A 21,643-nucleotide genomic window follows, 5' to 3' on the forward strand; every position below is an offset into this window, starting at 1 on the left:
TGTTTTAATCTTTCGCTTAATGTCATTGCAGAGACTCTCTATTCATTAACCCTGCTCTTGATATACAATCACTGATAAACATATTCAGTTTTCATTAGAAAAAAAAACTATATGGTGGATACCCAAACCTCTTACATGCTTAACAAATTATTTACCACTAGACCATTAGGGTACACAAGCAAATTATGCGGAACTATGCATTTATTCATGTGAAAAATCTCAGCACTAACTCTATTATAGTAGATGTAAGGATAAAACTCATTTAACAGTCACATTTAAACCAAATTTAAATTTATTGAAAATTATTTTTTTTCCTGCAATTGTTATTGTACATCTGTACATATATAGTAGCCTACATATATCTGATGTACCATTAACAAATTGCACTATTTGAGGGGACAGCCATTTGAAGTGGTGTCCGAAACCATAGTGGACAATTTTGAGTCAGAGATTGTATATAATAGGGAGATGAGAGGATCTGTATCTCTTACCATTGGGGAAAGCGTAAAGGCTAACTTAATCAAGTGCGGCACCTCTCAGCTTATCGTGTAATGGCAGTGACATCAGTCGCAACATTCCCTAGTCTGCCTTCTCTTGAAAAAATACATTTTTATCAAGCTAAAATCTACATATAGTTCCCAAAGAAAGTATTGTTTAGTGTAAAACATACTGACGATTGGCAAACAGGCTGTCAATTAATGATTAGCTATTTCCCCACAAAAGCTGTTTAATCAGCATAGTGAAGCCTTTCATCCATTGACATCCATTCAAAAACAGCCTCTGGTCTCCTTCCCTGTGTACTGCCAGGGGCGGAGCGTTAGCATTAGCCGTTATGCTTTTTTGGCTAAAGGTTGCAGGCTTGCCTTCCAGTGGCTTTGTTGAGTGCACTCATTCAATCCCACAATGTACCGCAATAACGAGTGCAGCCGCCTTCTCAACAGCTGTGTCCCAATTCAGGTGCCGCGCACTTCGAAGTGCGTGAAAGGGGTGGGGTTTTGGAGTGGAGGGTTGCCAGGTCTGCGCAACAAAACCATCACAAAAGTAGTGTAATCACAGCACAGTGTTAAAGTATCCCAATCCCAGACGTGGCAACAATGAGCCGAGCGTCGTTACATGAGGCTTGTTTGAGATGCGCCTCGCCTGAAATTCAGCCGAGAGTAGGCGGCTGCAGTGAGAGGAGGAGTGAAAAAAGTGCAGGCAAGACGGACAGTTCTCCGTTCTCGTAGTAGATCAGACACCTGCGAGATCAACGGCGGATATCGCGGGATTCACACTCGTGCGCTGTGTTGCTGATTTAAATGCTAATTTAAGTTATGTTGCTTTTATATGAAAACAAACATAATGAACAAGACACCCAAAGTAGCTACTTGTTATTTATTTCCATTCGAAAGGCATGTGTATCAATCCTTTTTATTTTAATTACAGACATGATTTTATGTATTTTTATAAATATGACAACAATCACATAACATAGAGATATCGCAGTGTGAGAGTGTTTGGGAGTTATCACACATAATTTATACACATAAAATCATGATATTAGAGTATTAAAATCAAACATTTTAAAAGAGATCATTACATCACGGTTGTTTAAACCAATGAGCATTAAGCTGTGTCGTCATCAAGTTGTTTCCCATCGTGCTTTTGGTCAGCGCAGTCGGTGGAGAGCAACTGCGCTCGACTGCAGAATCCGACACGTCCGCCTCGCCCTCGCGAGAGGTTTTTGACACACGTCGGCATGACATCAGAGCAAGGCGGCCCACCCTCGGACACATTTCTAACCGGCATGCATCTTGCGGTGATCACCGTTGATCGGTTCTGCGCAGAATTTGCTCATCTCAAACAAGCCTATGGCTAGCGGCTGTGTGACAGACAGCTGATGTTTGCGTGCGTTTTAAAGTTTTATGACTTTATGGGGTTTTGACATGCTTCACTGCCGAAGACGACAGGACACGGGACCAAAATATGTATGGTTAAACTATATAATGTTAGTTTGGTTTAATATCGTTAGCAACTAGTTAACCTTGTTTGTTTTTATGTTACATGAAATGTTAACCGTCAGTTGTTTTAACTAAACTTGCGCTGACATCTTAAAATATACCTGCTGAGCATGTCTATTTGTAGCAGGCAAGAATTTTAAAGCTATGATGACAAGACAAAATTTGAATGGGCCATAGATCTGTTTTGTATGTTCAAATATTTCTGATTTTTATATATTTATATAATACGCTCCACCAGCGTCTCCTTTCTCAGCCGAATGAAAGATGTTTTGTTCTGTTTTATATATTGATGATTTAAAATGTTATGCTATTTTTCTGATGTTAAATCTAAGTTCTGTTGTATGTAGTTGGTATGTAAAAGGTAGGCTACTTTATGTAATGTAGCTTTAGAACGATGTATTTAATGTAAAAACATTATGAAAAAATTATATAGGCCTACGTATAATTATTCATTTAAAATTACAAAGAAATAAACAATGAACAGAACAATTCTCTTTTATTTACACATGTGAACATATGTAAAAAAAAAAAAAAAAAAAATGTTTAACAGAAATTACTCCGACTCATTTACAAATAAATTACATTACAAATATATGAATACAACTTATGCATTTGCTAACTTAAAAAAAAAACTGTACAGAAATTAGTCTGTTTCATTGACAAAGTGACATTTAAATAATATTTATATCGACACATTTTTATGCACTTTATTCTGTTCTTGAGAAAACGGGGAAAAAGCGTCCTTTGAAGTGCGATTCACCGCGGCGCGAGGAGGGATGACGTAATTCGAGAGCGACTTCAAGTGCACCCTCTCGGTTTCCCAGTGGAATGAAGCGCCCAACTCAAGACACTTCGCGGTCTACACTATCCCAGAGTTCATTGCGCGCCAGTGACGACAGGAGTTCAGGTGTGAATTCAAATAAATAGGCTTGTTTGAGATGCGCCTAGCCTCGCCTTAAGTTCAGCCGAGAGTAGGCGGCTGCAGTGAGGGGAGGAGTGAAAAAAAGTGCAGGCAAGATGGACAATTCTCCGTTCTCGGAGTGCATCAGACACCTGCGAGATCAAAGGCGGATATCGCGGGATTCACACTCGTGCTCTGTGTTGCTGATAAACTGGATGTAATTAACGTTCTGTTGCTTTTAAATTAAAATAAACATAATGAACAATACACCCAAAGTACTTGATATTTATTTCCATTCGAAGGATGTGTGTATCAATCATTTTTATTTTAATTACAGACATGTTTTTATATATTTTTATAAATATGATAACAATCACATAACCCACAGAGAGATCGCACTCTCAGAGACTTTTGGAATATTCACACATAATTTATACGCATAAAATCATGGTATTAGTGTTTCAAAATCAAACATTTTAAAAGAGATCAATACATCACGGTTGTTTAAACCAATAAGCTTTAAGCTGTGTTGTCATCAAGTCGTTTCCCATCGTGCTTTTGGTCAGCGCAGTCGGTGGAGAGCAAAGGCTTGTTCGACTTGATGCAGCGCCGCAAAGTCCGATCGGCGGCTGACTTGAAGCAGTGCATGCCGGTAAGAAATGTTGTCCGACTTGAGACAGCGCTGAAGTCATGTGACTGTGACGTATGGCTTTAAAGTACCGCGAGAGCGATTCGAGATCAGCCGCCTGAGTTAGCCAGCGCAATTTTTTTTTTTTTTTTTTTTTTTTTTTTTTTTTTTTTTTTTTATTGCAATATTAACAAACAGAACAAGTTGGTACATGTAAAAAAATAACAATATTTCAAAAATTAGAGAAGAGAATAAGAAGAAGAAAAAAAAAAAAAAAAAAAAAAAAAAAAAAAAAAAAAAAAAGAGGGCAAATAGATAAATATATTAAGGAAGAATATTAAACATGGTACAAATTCTGGATGTTTTCATTGCTTTCTTGTTAACAGAGGTTGAAATTGTATTTAAATACATCTTCAATTCTTGTTTGAAAAAGTTAAAGTGGGGTTTACTTTTCATGTATTTACACTTATGGATATAAAACTTTCCAATAAATAAAAGAAGGTTTATACAAAAACTTGCATTAAGTAGATTCTTGTCTTTAACATAAAACCCAAAAAGAATGTGTCTATATGATAAAGAAAAGTTACAAAAAACATTTTGGACAATCAGAGCATCAATATTATTCCAGAAAGACAAAGTAAAGGGACAATCCCAAAACAAATGATCAACAGTTTCAGTGAAGGCTTCACAAAAAGAGCAGGATGTATCAATGTCACTTCTAAATTTCTGTAAAAAGTACTTAACTGGATAAAATCTTTGAATAATTTTATAGGATATTTCTTTAACTTTATTTGTTAGAAAGAATTTCTGAGGGAGTGACCAAACATACGACCACTTAATATCATCAAAAAGGTTATTCCAATAAGAAATGGAGGAAGGAATAGAAGTGACGATGTCCAAAAATAATGACCTGATATTGTAATTAGATTTATGCCCTGAAAAACAAATAGACCCAACCACAGTGGATTCAGGGCTAGGGGGACAAACAGAAATCACTGTGGCACTATTATTGTTTCTAAACAGCATACAGATTTCTAAAGAGATGGCTTTGAAAACTATATTAAATTCTTTACTAGATACTGGGAATTGATATCTTGAAATAAAATCAGAATAACTAAATAAATTACCATCACTATCAAACAGCTGGTTTACTAACATCACTCCATTAGTGAACCAATTTTCAAGGAACAAAGATTTCCTCTTATGTAGAATATTACAGTTGTTCCAAATAAAAAAATTGTGTGGCGAGAAGTTATGCTTGTAAATAAGTCTCCAGGCCAGAAGCATTTGCTGATGATAATTGGAAAGTTTGATAGGAAGTTTACTAACAGAATAATTGCACATTAAAAGGAAATGTATACCTCCTAATTGAGAAAAGACATATCTTGGGATTATACTCCAAATAGAAGATTGATTGTGAAGGAAACGTTTAAGCCAATTAATCTTTAAGGTATTGTTAAGAGAATCAAAATCAATGAAATTTAAGCCGCCTTTATTATAAGAGTTCAAAATAACTGATTTTCTAATATAATGAGTTTTATTTTTCCAAAGAAATTTTAGTAACATTACATCAATCAACTTGCAAGTAGATTTATCCACAAATAAAGACTGAGCAGCGTAGGATAACCGGGAGATCCCTTCTGCTTTAGTAAGAAGAGTTCTGCCTTTCAAAGATAGATCTCTTAACAACCAAACGTTAAATTTTTTTTGCGTTTTCTCCAAAACTGGACTAAAATTCATCTGACATCTTAGTTTAGTATCTTTTATTATTTTGATTCCTAAATATGTAACACTATCTTTGATGGGAATGTTACAGATAGAGGATGCAGCACATTTTTTAATCGGGAGTAACTCACATTTATTAATATTAAGCAAAAGGCCAGATGCATTAGAGAAAGACTGAAGAGAGGTTAAAGCAATGGGGATCTGAGAGATATCTCTTAGAAACAACGCTGTATCATCTGCCAGTTGGCTAATAATCAATTCCGTACCAGCAATAGAAATTCCCTTCACAGGACTCTCTTTAATATGTAAATTTAAAAATTGTGTAGCTATTAGAAAAAGATATGGGGAGATGGGGCAACCTTGCCTTACACCACGCTTTAAAGAAAATCTAGGAGAAGTGCCATTATTGAGTCGGATAGAGCTATTCCCATTACAGTAGAGCATTTTAATACATTTGCAAAAAAAATTACCGAAACCCATTCTGTGTAGGGATTGTAACATAAATTCATGTTCTAAACAATCAAATGCTTTGTAATAGTCAAGAAAAAGGATGAAGCTATCAGTGGAAATAAGATCTGAATAATCTAATAAGTCAAAAATCAAGCGTATATTATTAGAAATATGTCTCTGATATATAAAACCTGATTGGCACTCATCTATTATATTATTAAGAATAAATTTTAGTCTTTTTGCTAAGACTAAGGCAATAATTTTATAATCAGTATTCAATAAGGAAATTGGGCGCCAATTTTCTATTAAAAGGGGATCTCTATTGGGTTTGGGAATCAATGTTATTAGCCCCTGACATAAAGAGGGAGGAAGCGTTGTTTTCTCAATACTCTCTAAAAACATTTTATGTAAAAAAGGTGCTAATTTTTTACTAAATGCTTTATACAGTTCTGCAGATAGCCCATCAGTACCTGGGGATTTGTTATTTTTTAAATTATTTATTGAATCAAGAATTTCTGAAAGACTAATGGGTGCATCACATAGACTACAATCTTCAGTATTAATTTGTTTTATGTGAGATAAGGAATCAAAAAAATCTGTGGCAGACTGCTGGCAAAATTTAGAAGAATATAAGTCATTATAAAATTTAGCACAAAAGTCTGCAATTATCTTAAAATCATCAGTTACATTCCCATCAATACATAGTTGCTGAATAGAATTTTTTACTCGCTGCCTTTCTAATCTAAAAAAATAGGCAGAATTCTGCTCACCCTCCTCTAGCCAATTCCGTCGAGATCTGATGAAGGCACCTTCAGCCTTCCGTTTATATATATCCTCTAAATTATGTTTCTGATCAACAAGCTCAATTTTTTCTGACTCTGTAAGATCATCTACATTTTTACATAATAATGCCGAAATTCTGGCCATAATCTGGTTTTCATTATTTTTTCTTAATTTTGCTAACGAACTACTATATTTCCGACAATACTTCCCAATTTCGTATTTAAGAAGTTCCCAATTATTGCAAAAAATATTCTCTTTATTAGCTTTATGCCAATAAAAGGAAATTAAGTTATCAATTTTTGTGAGAACCTCATTGTGTTGAAGAATTGAGGAGTTAAGTTTCCAATATGAGGATCTTTTACTCAGTGAGGCAGAGGATACAAATGGAACACAGATAGAAATGGCCTTATGATCAGAAAAAGGTGAGGGAAGTATATCAGTCTTTATATTTGATAACTCTGCTGAGGTCAACCAAAAATCAAGTCGGGATTGTCTAGAAAGGGAATTATTGCTCCATGTGAATACTTTTTGCAAGGGATGGGTTTCTCGCCACACATCAACAACAGAAAAAGTTTGCATAAAGGATAATAAATAATCAGAATTAGTGTTAGTAGATTGGGGGGGCCATCTGTCCAAGGTACAATTCAAAACAACATTAAAATCACCACCGAATATTAAGGAAGAATTTGGAAATTTAGATAACATATGACGTATACGTGTTTCTAATTTATTAAAAAGAACCTTATTATCCTTTGGTGAATTATACCCATAGACATTAGCAATAATACAAGTCATATTTGCAAACTGAAAAACAAGTATAATGTAGTGACCATTGATGTCACAATCAGTAGCCAGAATCTTTCCACTAAAATTATTTTTTAAAATACAAACTCCGGCAGAATATTCATTTCCATGAGACATCCACATTTCTAACCCCCATTGTGACCTCCATAAATTGACATCTTGTAAAGTTGAATGAGATTCTTGTAAAAAGCAAAGATCTGTGTTGAAACTTTTAAGATACAGAAAGACTGCTTTACGCTTAAGAATATTTCGTAGCCCTCTACAATTTAAAGAAATAATAGACAACGACATAGAAGAATAAAGAGAGAGAGAAGAGAGAAAACAGAACAATAATAGAAGAACTAGTTCTAAGAACAAATATAAAGGATTAGATACCGTGACAGAGAACCTAACCGGTCAGAACAAGCTTAATAGTGAGAGATGAGGTCAACAATCCCTTCATATATCGATCTAAAACAAAGATGTTGAGGAACAACTACAATTCCCCCTTTAAAGGGGTTGAAAAAAACTCACATTGTTTACTTAAATCGTTTAAAGTCTGAAATAATCATTTCTTTTAAAATAACATAAATAAAAAAGCTCAGGAAGATGTAAATAAGAATGTTCAGGAAAGAACAAAAATAAGCGCATCACCGTCAGAAGTGGGTAAAGGTATTTTGGAATTCACGCACACATCAGTTCCAGGGTCAAGTTCGCAAAGCGTCAGTCAAGCTAGAAAACAGAGTCATTACCTTTTAGACAGGAGGAAATATTTCCGTACCATCTACAAATGCTCGTCCGCCGACGAAAAAAGCCCTTTTGTTCTCTTTTCGGGCTTTTTCAACTATGGGCCAAAGTTTAATCCTCCTTGCTCTATCGGCCGTTGACAGGTCTTCCGTGATTTTCAGTCGGTTCTCAATCAGAAACTCAGCGTCCTTGGCGGCACGCCAGACTGCATCCCGGTAAAAACGCGAGGTGAATTGGAAGATGATTCCACGGGCTTTATTATTTGAATTAACACGGCCAAGCCGGTGTGCCACATCAACCACATCAGGGAATTTATCTTTAAACTGAGGTAGAAGGCGTTGGCACACGTTGATAACCTCCTGGCGAACGTTTTCTCTCTCTTTCTCTGGAATACCGTGGATTCTCAGGTTCCATCTGCGTGTGTAGGCTTCTAAATGAGCCAGGCGATTTTCTCGCTCCGCGGAGTTAACTTCTTCTTTCTTTGCGCGTGAGTCAATAGAATCAACTCTTTTTTTCAAACTTTTAACCTCGCTGCAGACAAACTCAATGGTTTCCATCATTCCAGAGATTCGTTCCGTATTCCTGCTGATCTCCTCTTTCATATCTTTAATCACCCGCGAGTTTTCGCCAATCAACTTTTCTAAACCGTCTGATCTGTTTTTCACCAGCTGCGAGAGCTCGGAGAGTTGTGTGGAAATAATCGCTGTATTTACGTTGTCAGTTCTCCGAAGTTTAAAGGCCGGAGAATTGCACGGAGTGTCAGAAAGCGGCGGAATCACCTCCTCCACCAGCATAATCTCAGTATCATCATTTTGCTCACAATAATCATGCAGACTGTCCTTCAATACCCTGGACGCAGGAGTACTGTTACGTAGTTCGGCTGTTTGTTTGCCGTCACCTATGCTAGCAGAGCTAGCATGAGCATCTGACACTGTTTTTCCTGACTTCTTCGCACCTTTCCTCTTTTCAGATCCTCCCATTGTTGTTGTTCAAAGAAATTCAAGACATTAATAAACAGAAATTTTCAAAAATTCCTCTAAAGTTTCGTTATAACTACTATAAAACAGTTTGGGATTGCCGAGCTCACAAATGTACATGTGATCAGAGCGCCATCTTGCACGCCCCCGCCAGCGCAATTTCTCAAGAGGAGCTGCACGAGCTGTGATGACGACACAGCTGTTTCATGATTGGCCGGATTCACCGCATGACAACGATCACGTGTGTTTCGTGTTTATTGTCACGCCTTCAGCTCCACTAATGCTCAAAAATCTGTGTTTTTATAACAGTTAAAGCTCTTTTCATGTAGTCGCGATGTTGTATCGTGATGTTTATCAAAATAAAACGGATAAAAAACAAAGACCACACTAGTTATTTAAATAACATATGCTTATGTTGAACTTTATTCTTGTAAAAACAGACGCTGCAAGCAGCACATAAAGTTTTGAATGAAAAGGTCTCTGAAACAACAGTGTATTAGTCAAATACTGCATTTATTTTACGCTGTTATAAAGTATGCAAACGCAGCGTGAGCGTCATTACGAGAAGCAGAAAGTGTCCGACTTCACGTCTCCGTTTTCAGCTCCTCCCCGCCTGCACACGGCTACTCTCGCCGATCGGTTGCATCCAGCCGCAGCCGATGTCGAACACACCTCAACACTGCGCTCGACTGCAGAATCCGATGAGGCCGCCTCGCCCTCGCGAGAGGTTTTTAACATACGTCAGCATGACATCAGAGCAAGGCGGACCACCCTCGGACACATTTCTAACCGGCATGCATCTCGCGGTGATCACCGGTGATCGGTTCTGCGCAGAATTTGCTCATCTCAAACAAGCCTAATGTAAGCAACCAATGCCCCGGTTTCACCAATCAAACTGTAATATCCGTGATGTCCAAATCATCATCAGTTTTTCATAAATGCAATATCTGTCTCTGAGATGGAGTGCAGTTGAATAAAATCCTAAAGTACTGTACTTTAAATTCAAACTTAAATACAGAGTAAATGTATAAATCTGAATGTATATATTTTCCAAATTAACATTTCATTTAACATAAAAAAACAAACAAACAAGGTTAACTTGCTAACGATATAAAACTAACATTACATAGTTTAACCATACATATTTTGGTCTAGTGTCCTGTCGTCGTCGGCAGTGAACGTGTCAAGAAAGTCATAAAACTTTAAAATGCACACAAACATCAACTGTCAGCTGTCTGTCACACAGCCGCTAGCCATGTAACGACGCTCGGACTATGCGCTCGGCTCACTGTTGCCACATCTGGGATTGGGATACTTTTACACTGTGCTGTGATTATACTACTTTTGGGATGGTTTTGTTGCGGAGACCTGGCAACCCTCCACTCCAAAACCCCACACCTTTCATGCACTTCGAAGTGTGCGGCACCTAAATTGGGACACAGCTAACGGCTTGAGAATACCCATAATGCACGGTGAGAGTCACATACTGAATGAATTCCTGCTTCTCACCAGGAGATGGCGCCCACAGCTGAATCAATCATCCATTCATTTTCCAAACCGCGCTGGTCCAACATAGTATAAATTCCTTTCTTAATTGATCATAAAATCGTTTAATTAAGGTTTGAACATGTTAGTTTCCATGGCAGAATTCAACATAAATATTCATTACTACTGGAGCTGCCAGTTTGCTGGACACAGCAACAGAGTTTAGTAATAAGTTTAGCACAGTAAACAAAACACAAAAATAGCAATTTATTGGTTCAATAAAATACTTTACCTGAGTAATAAAAAATAGCATCTTCATGTCGCTTTTATCTTTTTTATTCATTTTTGAAATCTCTCAGTTCTCGCCATACCAAAGGGATGGAAGGGACATGGCTTACTATGGAGACAGTCATAGCTGCTATTCCTCTTATTGTGACATTTGATGGGGAAGAGTGCTTCGGATCTTGATTCCCATGTTTTTCAGCCATGACCAGTGTTATTAACCGTGATGAAGGATGGCTAGTCCAATGGATAGGGACGCTACAGTGGCCTCACCCTGCTTAAAGGGAGGTAACGTGTAGTTGATACACATACGGACTGACCCGTGGGGCATTGTATGGTTCCGGTCGTTACATGAGACTTTGCCAAATCTGACTGCTGAAGGATGCTGGAGGAACTTGATTCAGGGTTCGCCAATTGGGGAACTCACTTGAAGAGCAAGTAGGCGCTCTTAGAGGGGAATGGTGCTGTAAGGTGTAAGGTGCTGTGAGACACGATCCAGCCTTACCGCACATTACCTGTTTGTACTCAACACACAGGAAGAAATCGTCTCCACTCCGAGATTGTAGAATCTTAGGTGTTGCCCAGCCCGCAGCTCTGCAGATGTCTGCCAGAGAGGCCCCGTGCTGCCAATGCCTGGGAGGAAGCAACACCTTGAGTGAAGTGAGCTCTCACTCCAAGGGGGCACAGACCTCTTGGGACTGGTACACCAAGGTGATGGCATCTATTATCCATAGGGCCAACCACTGTTTGGAGACAGCCTTTTCCGTCTGCTGGCCTCCAAAGCAGACAGAGAGCTGCTCTGAGCTTCTGAAGCTCTGCGTTTGGTCCACATAAACACAGAATGCACGAACAGGACAAAGAAATGCGAGGACAGGGTATGCCTCTTCCAGGGACAACACTTGCAAGTTAACCACCTGGTCATTGAAAGGCATGGTAGGAACTTTGGGCATCCGGGCCCCACACATATGCAGCACGATTGAGCTTGCCTGGGATATGAACAGCATGCAATGACTTGAACCACTGCAGACTTCAGAGGAGAAGGTGGCTGCGAGTTGTGTGGCATCTGTTGCAACAACAACATGTCTGGAAACTTATTCTAAGGGCAGTAGAAAGGTAAGGTCTGACCAAGGACTGAATGTTTGGTGACAGCTCGCTGTGATGGCCACAAGGAGTGTGCCGTGGCGCCATGCCCATCTCATCCGTGTAGACAGTGCTGAAGCAGTCTCGTATGCATCAATTTGAGCTGTGTTACCGTGGCTGTGGATGCCATATGCCTCAGGAGCCTCTGAAATTGTTTCAGTGGAAATGCTGTCTTCCACCTGAATGTATTTAGGCAGTTCAAAACTTTGTTGACGTCCTTCATCTCAGCGTGGTCCAACCAGAGATGCCACTATTGGACCACCAAGGTGGACATGGCTGAGGGCCCATGCTGTGACTTTTGTTGCCTGGAGTCAGACACTATGAGCAGTTCCTGCATCAACCCTCGCTCAGAACTACCCTTGTGCAGCTCTTTGAGAGCTTTGCCTTATGGACCTGCAGGACGGCCATGGAATGCAAGGTGGAGATGGCCTGTCCTCCGGCACTGTAAGCCTTGGCAGCCAGGGCTGCTATTGTCTTACAGGCCTTGGATGGGAGGCGTGGACGATTCTGCCAAGTGGCAGCACTTTGCAGGCATAAATGCACTGCAACTGCATGCTCCACCTGTGGAATGTCTATGTAACCCTTGGTGGCCCCGCCATCGAGGGCACTGAGAGTGGAGAAGGCAACAGAGCAGCTTTGGCCAGTAAACAGTGCCTTCCATGACTTATGAACCTCCTCATGCATTTCCAGGATGAAAGGCACTGGGGTGGAATGGAACATGGCTCTGAACCGCACACCTCAGCCAAGAAACAATCATCCAACACATGGCATGCTGGAGGAGTGAGAGATCCGTGGGGGCTGGCCTGGTGGAAGAGCTCCCACTGTAACCCTCAGGTCTCCCAAAGTGTTAACCAGACCCGTGGCTCTGCTACTGTATGAGAAGAGGCGGTTGGCTGGTGGGCTTATTTGCTGAAGTGTAGGCTACTTCTTTTTTTCACAAGGTTTAGTTTAGCTAGCATAGGATTGTTAGAATCAACTGACAGCTTGTGCTTTCCATAACACTATTTGTGTGGCAAATTTTAGAACCTAGTGTGCTGCCTACTGTCTACATCAGGGGTATTCAATCCTGCTCCTGAAGGGCCACTGTCCTGCAGAGTTAAGTTCCAACTTGCCTCAACCTAAATAGTATGTGACATTAGTTATATTCAGTACTATAGGGTGGATAGTATGCACATTGGAATGCAGGACATGCCTAGTAGGAACTTAATTAGCTGGTTCAGGTGTGTTTCATTGGAGTTGAAGCTGAACTCTGCAGGACAGTGGCCCTTCAGGAGCAAGACTGAATACCCCCAATGTAGACTGTAGGCAGCACACTAGGTTCTAAAATGCTTTGTATTTTTTCATCTTTTTGAGTCAATTTAGACATTTTAATTACCCTCAAATATATTCCAAAGCAAGATTTAGCCACATACTCTTTTGTACCTGTAGATATCAATTTGGTTTTCTGTGTTTGTCAGGATGGGGGCGTTCTATGCTCCTGGTCTGGTGGGAATCAATGTTCTGCGGCTCCTGAGCTCAATGTACTACCAGTGCTGGGCTGTAATGGCATGTAACGTCCCACATGAGAGGGTCTTTAAAGCTTCTAAATCCAATAACTTCTACATGGGCTTGTTACTACTCATCCTCTTCCTGAGTCTCCTGCCTGTGGTTTACACCATTATGTCTTTGCCTCCCTCCTTTGACTGTGGACCCTTCAGGTATGCACACACACACACAAACACACACACACACACACACACACACACACACACACACACACACACACACACACACACACACACACACATGTTCGGTTTCCATGTATTATGGGGACATTCCATAAGACAATGATTTTATACTGTAAAAACATTTTTTATCACTTGATCCTCAACCTAACCCATCACAGAAAACGCTATGCATTTTTAAATAAAAAACAAAACAAAAAACACATTATTCTGTATGATATAAGCTGTTTTCCTCATGGGGACGATGTCCCCACAAGGACTTCGGATATTGCTGTCTTTGGGACATTTTGTCCCCATAATGTAGGTTTACCAGGATACTACACACACAAACACAAGCTATAATACCCCAAATTATTTTTTATTATCAAATTTACTTATGCTTGTTGTGCCATTTCCTGTTACCACAGTGGGAAGGCAAAAATGATTGACATCATTATGGAGACCATTGATCTGGATCTACCTGCGTTTATGGGGACGATTTTCGGCTACCTAGCAAACCCTGGACTCATTATAGCAGCAGTGCTTCTCATGGTGTAAGGAAATTATTTTAAAAATCATGATCACATAATACAAGAAAAATCCCTTACATTTTTATTTGTTATTTCTTACAGTCTGGCCATTTACTATCTGAATTCAGTGTCACAGGCCTACCAGAACGCCAACTTGGAGTTAAAAAAGAAAATGCAGATGGTTAGTAGTGTTTATGTTCAGAGATACACAACAATCCATTCTAAGATTTGTTAGATGGCACCAGTTTGTTAAAATTTTTAGCCAGTGTGTTTCTAACATTCATTTCTAGGCAAGAGATGAGGAGAAGAACAGACGGAACAACAAAGACAGCACTAACCAGGTAATGAAGGACCTGGAGGATCTACTTCCCAAAAACGCACAGATGTCCCATGCCCCTCCGGAGAATAAAGCAGGTGTGCATTGCATAGAATGTTATGTTACTAACAATCATACATTAGCAACTGGTACAATATGCTTCCAATATGCTTGTTCCCCAAAGAACCTTTCAGTGAATGGTTCTTAAAAGAGCCATTTTTTCTTAGTGTGAAGAAAAGTATTAATCGAAAGAACTGTTTGTCAAGGATCTGAGGAAGAGAGGACCCAAACACAGAATGAACAGTAAAATAATTTAAGAAGAAGAATTTATAACAGCAGACAGGCACAAGAAGGAAGGTGAGGCGCTCAACAACAGGGCAGGGCACAAAACATGAAGACAGGCAAGTTGAGGATGACTGCTGACAACAGGCTAGAGAGCTGACACTAGACAGATGGTAGTGGCTTAGACCAGGCAAAGGCACAATAAATCAGGTTGACACTTGAGGATATCACAGACACTGAACCGGTCTAGCTGCCAGGCAGAGAGAACTAGTGGCCAGGGAAATTCAGGTTGCAGGGTGGGACTACAACAGAACAGAACATCACTCACAACACAACAAGGCAAGACTCAAAAAGATAACAAAAGACAACACAAAGAGAGATAGCAATATATGTAACAAGAGCAGAAAATAAAAATGACTGATAATTCTATGACTAGAATAACAAAAGAAAAAATAAAACTGCAAGAGACTAGTCAAACAAAAATAAAGACAAGAGTACAAGATATCTTCTAGAGATAACTAGAGAAAAACTAAATAAAAATAACAGTCTTAAAGGATTAGTTAACTTTCAAAGGAAAATTAGCCCAAGCTTTACTAACCCTCAAGCCATCCTGGTGTATATAACTTTTTTCTTTCTGATGAACATAATCGGAGAAATATTTATAAATATCCTCATGCATCCAAGCTTTATAATGGCAGTGAATGGGACCAACGAGTATAAGCTGAAGAAAGTGCTTCCATCCACATCCATCCACCATAAACGTATATAGACAGTGGTTTATAAAGGCAGATGCAATGCGTTTGTGTAAAAAAATATCCATATTTAAACAAGTTGTGAAGTGAAATATCTAGTTTCCGCCAGACTGCCTTCAGTATACAAGTTACGAATAAAGTGTAAAACTCTTGCAGTTCAAAAAGCTTATGTTACGTCCTACGCCTTCCTATATTCAACCTATGGAAAAAGTGTAACTGACGCAACACTAGTTTACACTTTCTTCTTAAAGGATTAGTCCACTTTTAAATAAACTTTTCCTGATAATTTATTCACCCCCATGTCATCCAAGATGTCCATGTCTTTCTTTCTTTAGTCAAAAAGAAATTAAAGTTTTTTGATGAAAACATTCCAGGATTATTCTCCTTATAGTAGACTTCAATGGGCACCAACAGTTGAAGGTCAAAATTTGTTTCACTGCAGCTTCAAATTGTTCTACACGAACCCAGATGAGAAATAAGGGTCTTATCTAGTGAAACTATTGCTCATTTTCTGAAAAAAATTGAAAATTATATAAGTTTTAGCCATAAATGCTCATCTTGAACTAGCTCCCTTCTTCTTCTCTATTTGAATTCCAGCAGTGTAGACACTGCTATGCGTATTACTGCCCTCCACAGGTCAAAGTTTGAACTAACTATTATATACTATTGAACTAGGATATTGCATATAAAAATTAGTTCAAAACTTTGTCCTGTGGAGGGCAGTAATACACTTAGCAGTGTCTACACTGCTGCAATTCAAATAGAGAAGAAGAAGGGAGCTAGTTCAAGATGAGCATTTATGGCTAAAACTTATATAATTTTCAAATTTTTTTCAGAAAATGAACGATGGTTTCACTAGATAAGACCCTTATTTCTCATCTGGGATCGTGTAGAACAATTTGAAGCTGCAGTGAAACTAATTTTGACCTTCAACTGTTTGGTGCCCATTGAAGTCTACTATAAGAATAATCCTGGAATGTTTTCATCAAAAACCTTCATTTCTTTTCGACTGAAGAAAGAAAGACATGAACATCTTGGATGACATGGGGGTGAGTAAATTATCAGGAAAAGTTTATTTAAAAGTGGACTAATCCTTTAACTTAAATACAGAAAGCTGTCTGGCATAAGCTAGATATTTTACTTCATAATATGGATATTTTCTTTTACACAAATGCATCACTTCGCTTCAGAAGGCCTTTATTAACCCCCTGGAGTAAACGTTTATGATGGATAGATGTTGATGGAAGCACTTTCTTCAGCTTATACTCGTGAACCCTGTTCACTGCCAATATAAAGCTCAGATGCGTCAGGATATTTATTAATATTTCTCAGATTATATTCAGCAGAAAGAAGCCGTGTAAGCCGTAGCTACGTGTAGGCTGTTTGTACCACGCGACGCGTAGCCTACGACGTAACCTGACGTTCACCTCTTCAAAAATGTAACAACGCGTCAATTCTACGTGGACCGCAAGCACTGTGATTGGTCTGCTAGAACCCCTCCCTCGGGTCAAAAAACTGGCATGGAGCAATCGGAGAAGAGCGAGCACTTTCACCTTCCATAGGAATGAAAAACATTCTGTTTCAGGGGACACATACAGTCAAACTGCAACAAAAGTCATTACCTATTTGCTGCTTCTCTGCCATTTCCATAGACAGTAAAAGAAATGGACACAGCGACCCCATTGGAACTCAATTGAGTCAAGTGAAGCCCATTTTTAGCGATTTTTAGCACTTCCGTTTCTGACGCGCAGACTCAAACTAAGCTTGATGACGTCAGCAACCTGTCTGACAGATGTAAATCTTCTAGTAGCTGTGCGTGCAAACTGCCATCGTTAATCTTGCAGAGACGGCGAGCTTGAGCGTGGAGTTCTTTGGCGTGAGTGAGCAGGAGTAAGTATTCTGATTAATAATTTTGTATAGTATTTTAAAATGTAACGCCAGTACGCCATATTAAGATAATCTTCCCGATTGTCTGTGAGCTTCTCCTCCTGTCTGTACGGTAATTTCTCTACTATGCGACAGAGAGTCGAGTGGTTATGACGCAATCGTTAGCTTATTTTTACAAAAACTGTTTCTATGGGGCCATAATGTAACATAGAAGGTAATGGAGCCCTTTATACATTGTCGTGTATCTTTGGAAATAAATAATGGACAAATGGAGTCTTTAAACGCCTCAGATGTAAAGTTGGCCAAAATGAATGGGAGTCAATGGGGATGCTAACGCAAGTGAAGTTCTGCTACAAGATGGCAGCACGCGGCCGACTTCAACTTCCGGTCGACTTCCTTGGGCACTGGCCATTTCTTTAAATAATAAATAATAATAATCCTTACATTTATATAGCGCTTTTCTGGGCACTCAAAGCGCTTTACATATTGAAGGGGGAATCTCCTCAACCACCACCAATGTGCAGCATCCACCTGGATGTAAGCTTTATGTAAGCTTCTCTGAAAACGTACATGACGAGCTGCTTCTTCTTCGGATTTTGTTTTGATACTCAACATGACTGCAGACACTGCCCTCTAGTGTTCTGCATGCATGTCGACGCGGACAACGACGCAGAAGTATGAAAACAGACGCATAGAGGCTCCGTCGTAGGTCCGACGCAGAAGTATCAGTCTTAAGACTAGGATTCTCAAGAGCTACTGTAGCTAGGATAGAAACATGACTAGAATTAAAAAAAAAAAAAAACTATGACAAAGATACACAAGATCTGTAGCAAATACAAAAACATGACTAGAGTAAGTAGAATGACTAACTACATGTGGAACAAAACACTCAATGAACCTGCAAAAACAAGATGATAGAGAGCACAGTAAATAGGGAGAAGTACACAAATGCTGCGTATAACTCCACTTTTAGATATGCACTCGTGAACTTCCTTAAGCACTGCCATTTTGAAGTGTGTTCAACTTTGTCAAGTGGACAAGGGAAGTTTATTTGGACAGACCCTCAAACTATCAATTTTGACTGAGGGAGCAAGTCTACTCAACATGTACACTTCATGCAGATCCATAGACCACAATGCAACATGATTGTGATGTCAGAGCAGGTTGCACTTAATTTACCCCCACCCCACACAACTTTAATATGTGATATTGGCATTATTTTGACATTTAACCACATTTAATACTTGTAGCTACCTTAAGTTGACCATTTTATAGTTTATTGAATTGTTATCATTTTATAATTTATCAAGGTTTGGAACCATTGATGCCAATAAAGACCCTTAATTTTAAGAGTGTACCATATTATCAGATAACATTTGCTGTTTTCTAATATACAGTACAAATGAAAAAATCTGAAAGAAAATAAGAGTTTTAATACTTTTTATTCTTCAAAGAATACTGAAAACAATGTATTAAGCATTACAACTGTTTTCATCATTGACAACAATAGAAATGTTACGTGAGCACCAAATCAGCATAATAAAATCATGTGACACTGAAGACTGGAGTAATGGCTCAGTTTTGCAATCACATAAATAAATTACATTTTAAAATATATATTTACAAAAATACAGTTTTTAAAAAAAATAAATAAAATAAAATAAATGCAGTTATGATTATGCTTGTACATATATAAAAAAACTTCTTTAAAAAACAATTAAAAATGTCAAAACGTTTGAATGGTAGTGTAATTTTATGTAAGCCATATGTATTTGAATAGTTTTAAACAGAATTATACAGAAATTATCCAAAAAATGCAGTAAAAACTTTAAGTACAATTGTCACCCTTCATTCCTTTTGTTTCTTTGTGCCTCAGATAAAAAGCATGACCAGGGTGGAAAATCTCCAAAAGTGAAACCAGGCACAGCTGGAAGTGACGTGCGTCTGCAGAAAGATGTGTCACTTGCGTCAGCCAATCCTAATGCCCGGGGGCCTGTGACTCGAGCACCAGGCCCCAGGGGACCTGGACCTCTACCTGGTCAACCAGGGGCAGGCAGGGGTCAAGGGCCACCCCCTAGACGCTAATGTGTGATCTATTCATTATTGTGTGCCCTCCCCATCTATACACTCTAAAAAAGAGAAAGAATATTTCAAAATGATTACATTATTTGCTGCTAGACACTTCTGCAGAAATTTGTAAATGATAAATATCCTTGTAAATTGCATGTATCATATACATACAGTGGCCCCAAAAAGAATCTGGACACTCAGTCACATCTAAAAATGTTAGAATGCAATTAACAATTAGCATCTTCAAACAGATACCAGAACTTTTCCTAAAACTAACTTCCCTACGTTCACTGAACAATTCTCTGCAGTGACTTTTAACCAACTAAGTGATTTTCAACATAAAGTCAGTTTATCGGGTGTCATTCATCATATTAATTATAAGCATATTCCGCTAACATTGGAAATCTAAAAATGTCCAAATACTTTTTGTCTTCCTTTTTGAATAGTATACCGGTTGTTTTATCATTTAAAAAAAAAAGAAAAAAGGAAAAAAAAAGTGAAATGTTTTGTTTGTTTGTGTTCTAGCAGTTTTCTTTTAAAATAAATGTGATGTGTTTTTTTTTTTTAGTCTAGCGCAGTGACATCCATACATTTTTAAGTGTGTCTTAAGTGTATAAATACTCTTTGGGGCTGCTGTATGTGAGGTGTGTCGTGGAAATTCAAATAATTCAAACAACTTCTGTTCAACATCTTCTAATAAATCCAAGATCCGAGAAGTTTTCAATCATTTTACTTTAGTGAACTTCATGAAGATTTGGTTATGATCAATATGATAAATGAATGTCTTTCTTCCAATGAACAAGTGCTTAAACTGGTTTTGAATATTTCTGTAATCTTCTTTTGTGTGAAAGTATGATACAAACCCAGAACCCAGTTATACAGCTTTACTTTTTCCAAACCTCATGAGCTCTTTATGTCACCTGAAATGACTTGAATTGAAAGAATTGATTGAAAAAAGAATATTCTTTTTTTTGTTGTATTTTTAAATCTCCATATTTCTATCAAACTAAAACATGAGAGTTCATATTTTCAAGTCTTGGCAACTTGACTTTATGCTAACTCTTTGGTAGATGACCTGTCTAATATTGGGTCCATGACTACATTTGTTACAGCTATGGTTGTAAGCAAACGCATGATGAGGAAGATGAAGGAATAATAGTATTTAATAAATCCACAGGCAAGGAAATCCACAAATGGCAAACACAAAACACAACCATACAACGAACGATACTGGACAATACTGAACTGAGAACACAAGACTTAAATACACAGATAAACGAGGTGGGTAATTGAACACAGCTGATAGTGATGATGAAGGTGATCAGTATCTATAGTGGCGGGAAATGGTGCAAAACATTGTGAACATGTGACAACATTAAAGTCCCCTCCAATTATTAATTCTGCAATAGGACAGGCAAATTTAAAAAATAAACTATGAATAAAATCAGCTCCCTCCATATCAGGACGGTATACATTTACCAAGGTAATTCTTTGCATAGCAATTGTGCCTCTTAAAATACTATATCTACCGGATTTGTCTTTGTCAACAGATTCCATTTGAAAGAGAATATTTGGTAACACTATATAATAACTCACGCTATGAAGCTTTAGTTAAGCACTAGTATATTGTCAATTAGTCATTTATAAAACATTAATAAACATTAGTAAGCCATTTATAAATACAGTTATAAATGCTTTGTTCTTGATTTATATGCACATCTATAATGAGTTTAATAATTGAGTATAATGAGTTTAAGAATGGTCAATGTATCATTTCTAAATTATGTATTACATTATTCACAAACGTTATTTATCAGTGCTTCATAAGATCATTTAGGAAGTGTGAGTAAAGGATTAATAAAATATTTATATGTACATTTATGCATCTTATTATATAGTATTAGTACTATATAGTAGTAGTAGTAGTAGTAGTAGTATTATATAATAGTAGTAGTAGTAGTATTAGCACATATTCCTAGTGTCAAAACTACCAGTACTTATTTTAAAACATTAGAGAACAGCAGTGGAGGAGATCACTGAACCTTTAAATCTCATTTATAAAAGCTTTACAAAGCATAAATAGTCCTCACTTTAGATGAGCTCACAAAAATAGTTAACTGACCACTTCTAAATGTTTTATAATTACCTAAATTAATCATTACTCAATTCCCCAAACACCCCCCCCCCCCCCCCCAGTCAAAC

At 38.1% G+C, this 21,643-nt stretch overlaps 1 protein-coding gene across 1 annotated transcript in view; it reads left to right on the forward strand.

The window, feature by feature from the left end:
• Positions 1–19,456, forward strand: part of tmc2a (transmembrane channel-like 2a) — a 35,957-nt gene extending 16,501 nt beyond the window's left edge. Inside the window, exons 16-20 of the mRNA XM_067406848.1 lie at positions 13,359–13,598; positions 14,033–14,158; positions 14,237–14,315; positions 14,425–14,548; positions 19,248–19,456. Coding sequence (XP_067262949.1) covers positions 13,359–13,598; positions 14,033–14,158; positions 14,237–14,315; positions 14,425–14,548; positions 19,248–19,456 — 778 coding nt within the window. The remainder of the gene's footprint in view (positions 1–13,358; positions 13,599–14,032; positions 14,159–14,236; positions 14,316–14,424; positions 14,549–19,247) is intronic.
• The last annotated feature ends 2,187 nt before the right edge of the window (positions 19,457–21,643 follow it).

Source organism: Chanodichthys erythropterus, chromosome 13, assembly GCF_024489055.1.
Source record: "Chanodichthys erythropterus isolate Z2021 chromosome 13, ASM2448905v1, whole genome shotgun sequence".
NCBI classification, from domain to species: domain Eukaryota; kingdom Metazoa; phylum Chordata; class Actinopteri; order Cypriniformes; family Xenocyprididae; genus Chanodichthys; species Chanodichthys erythropterus.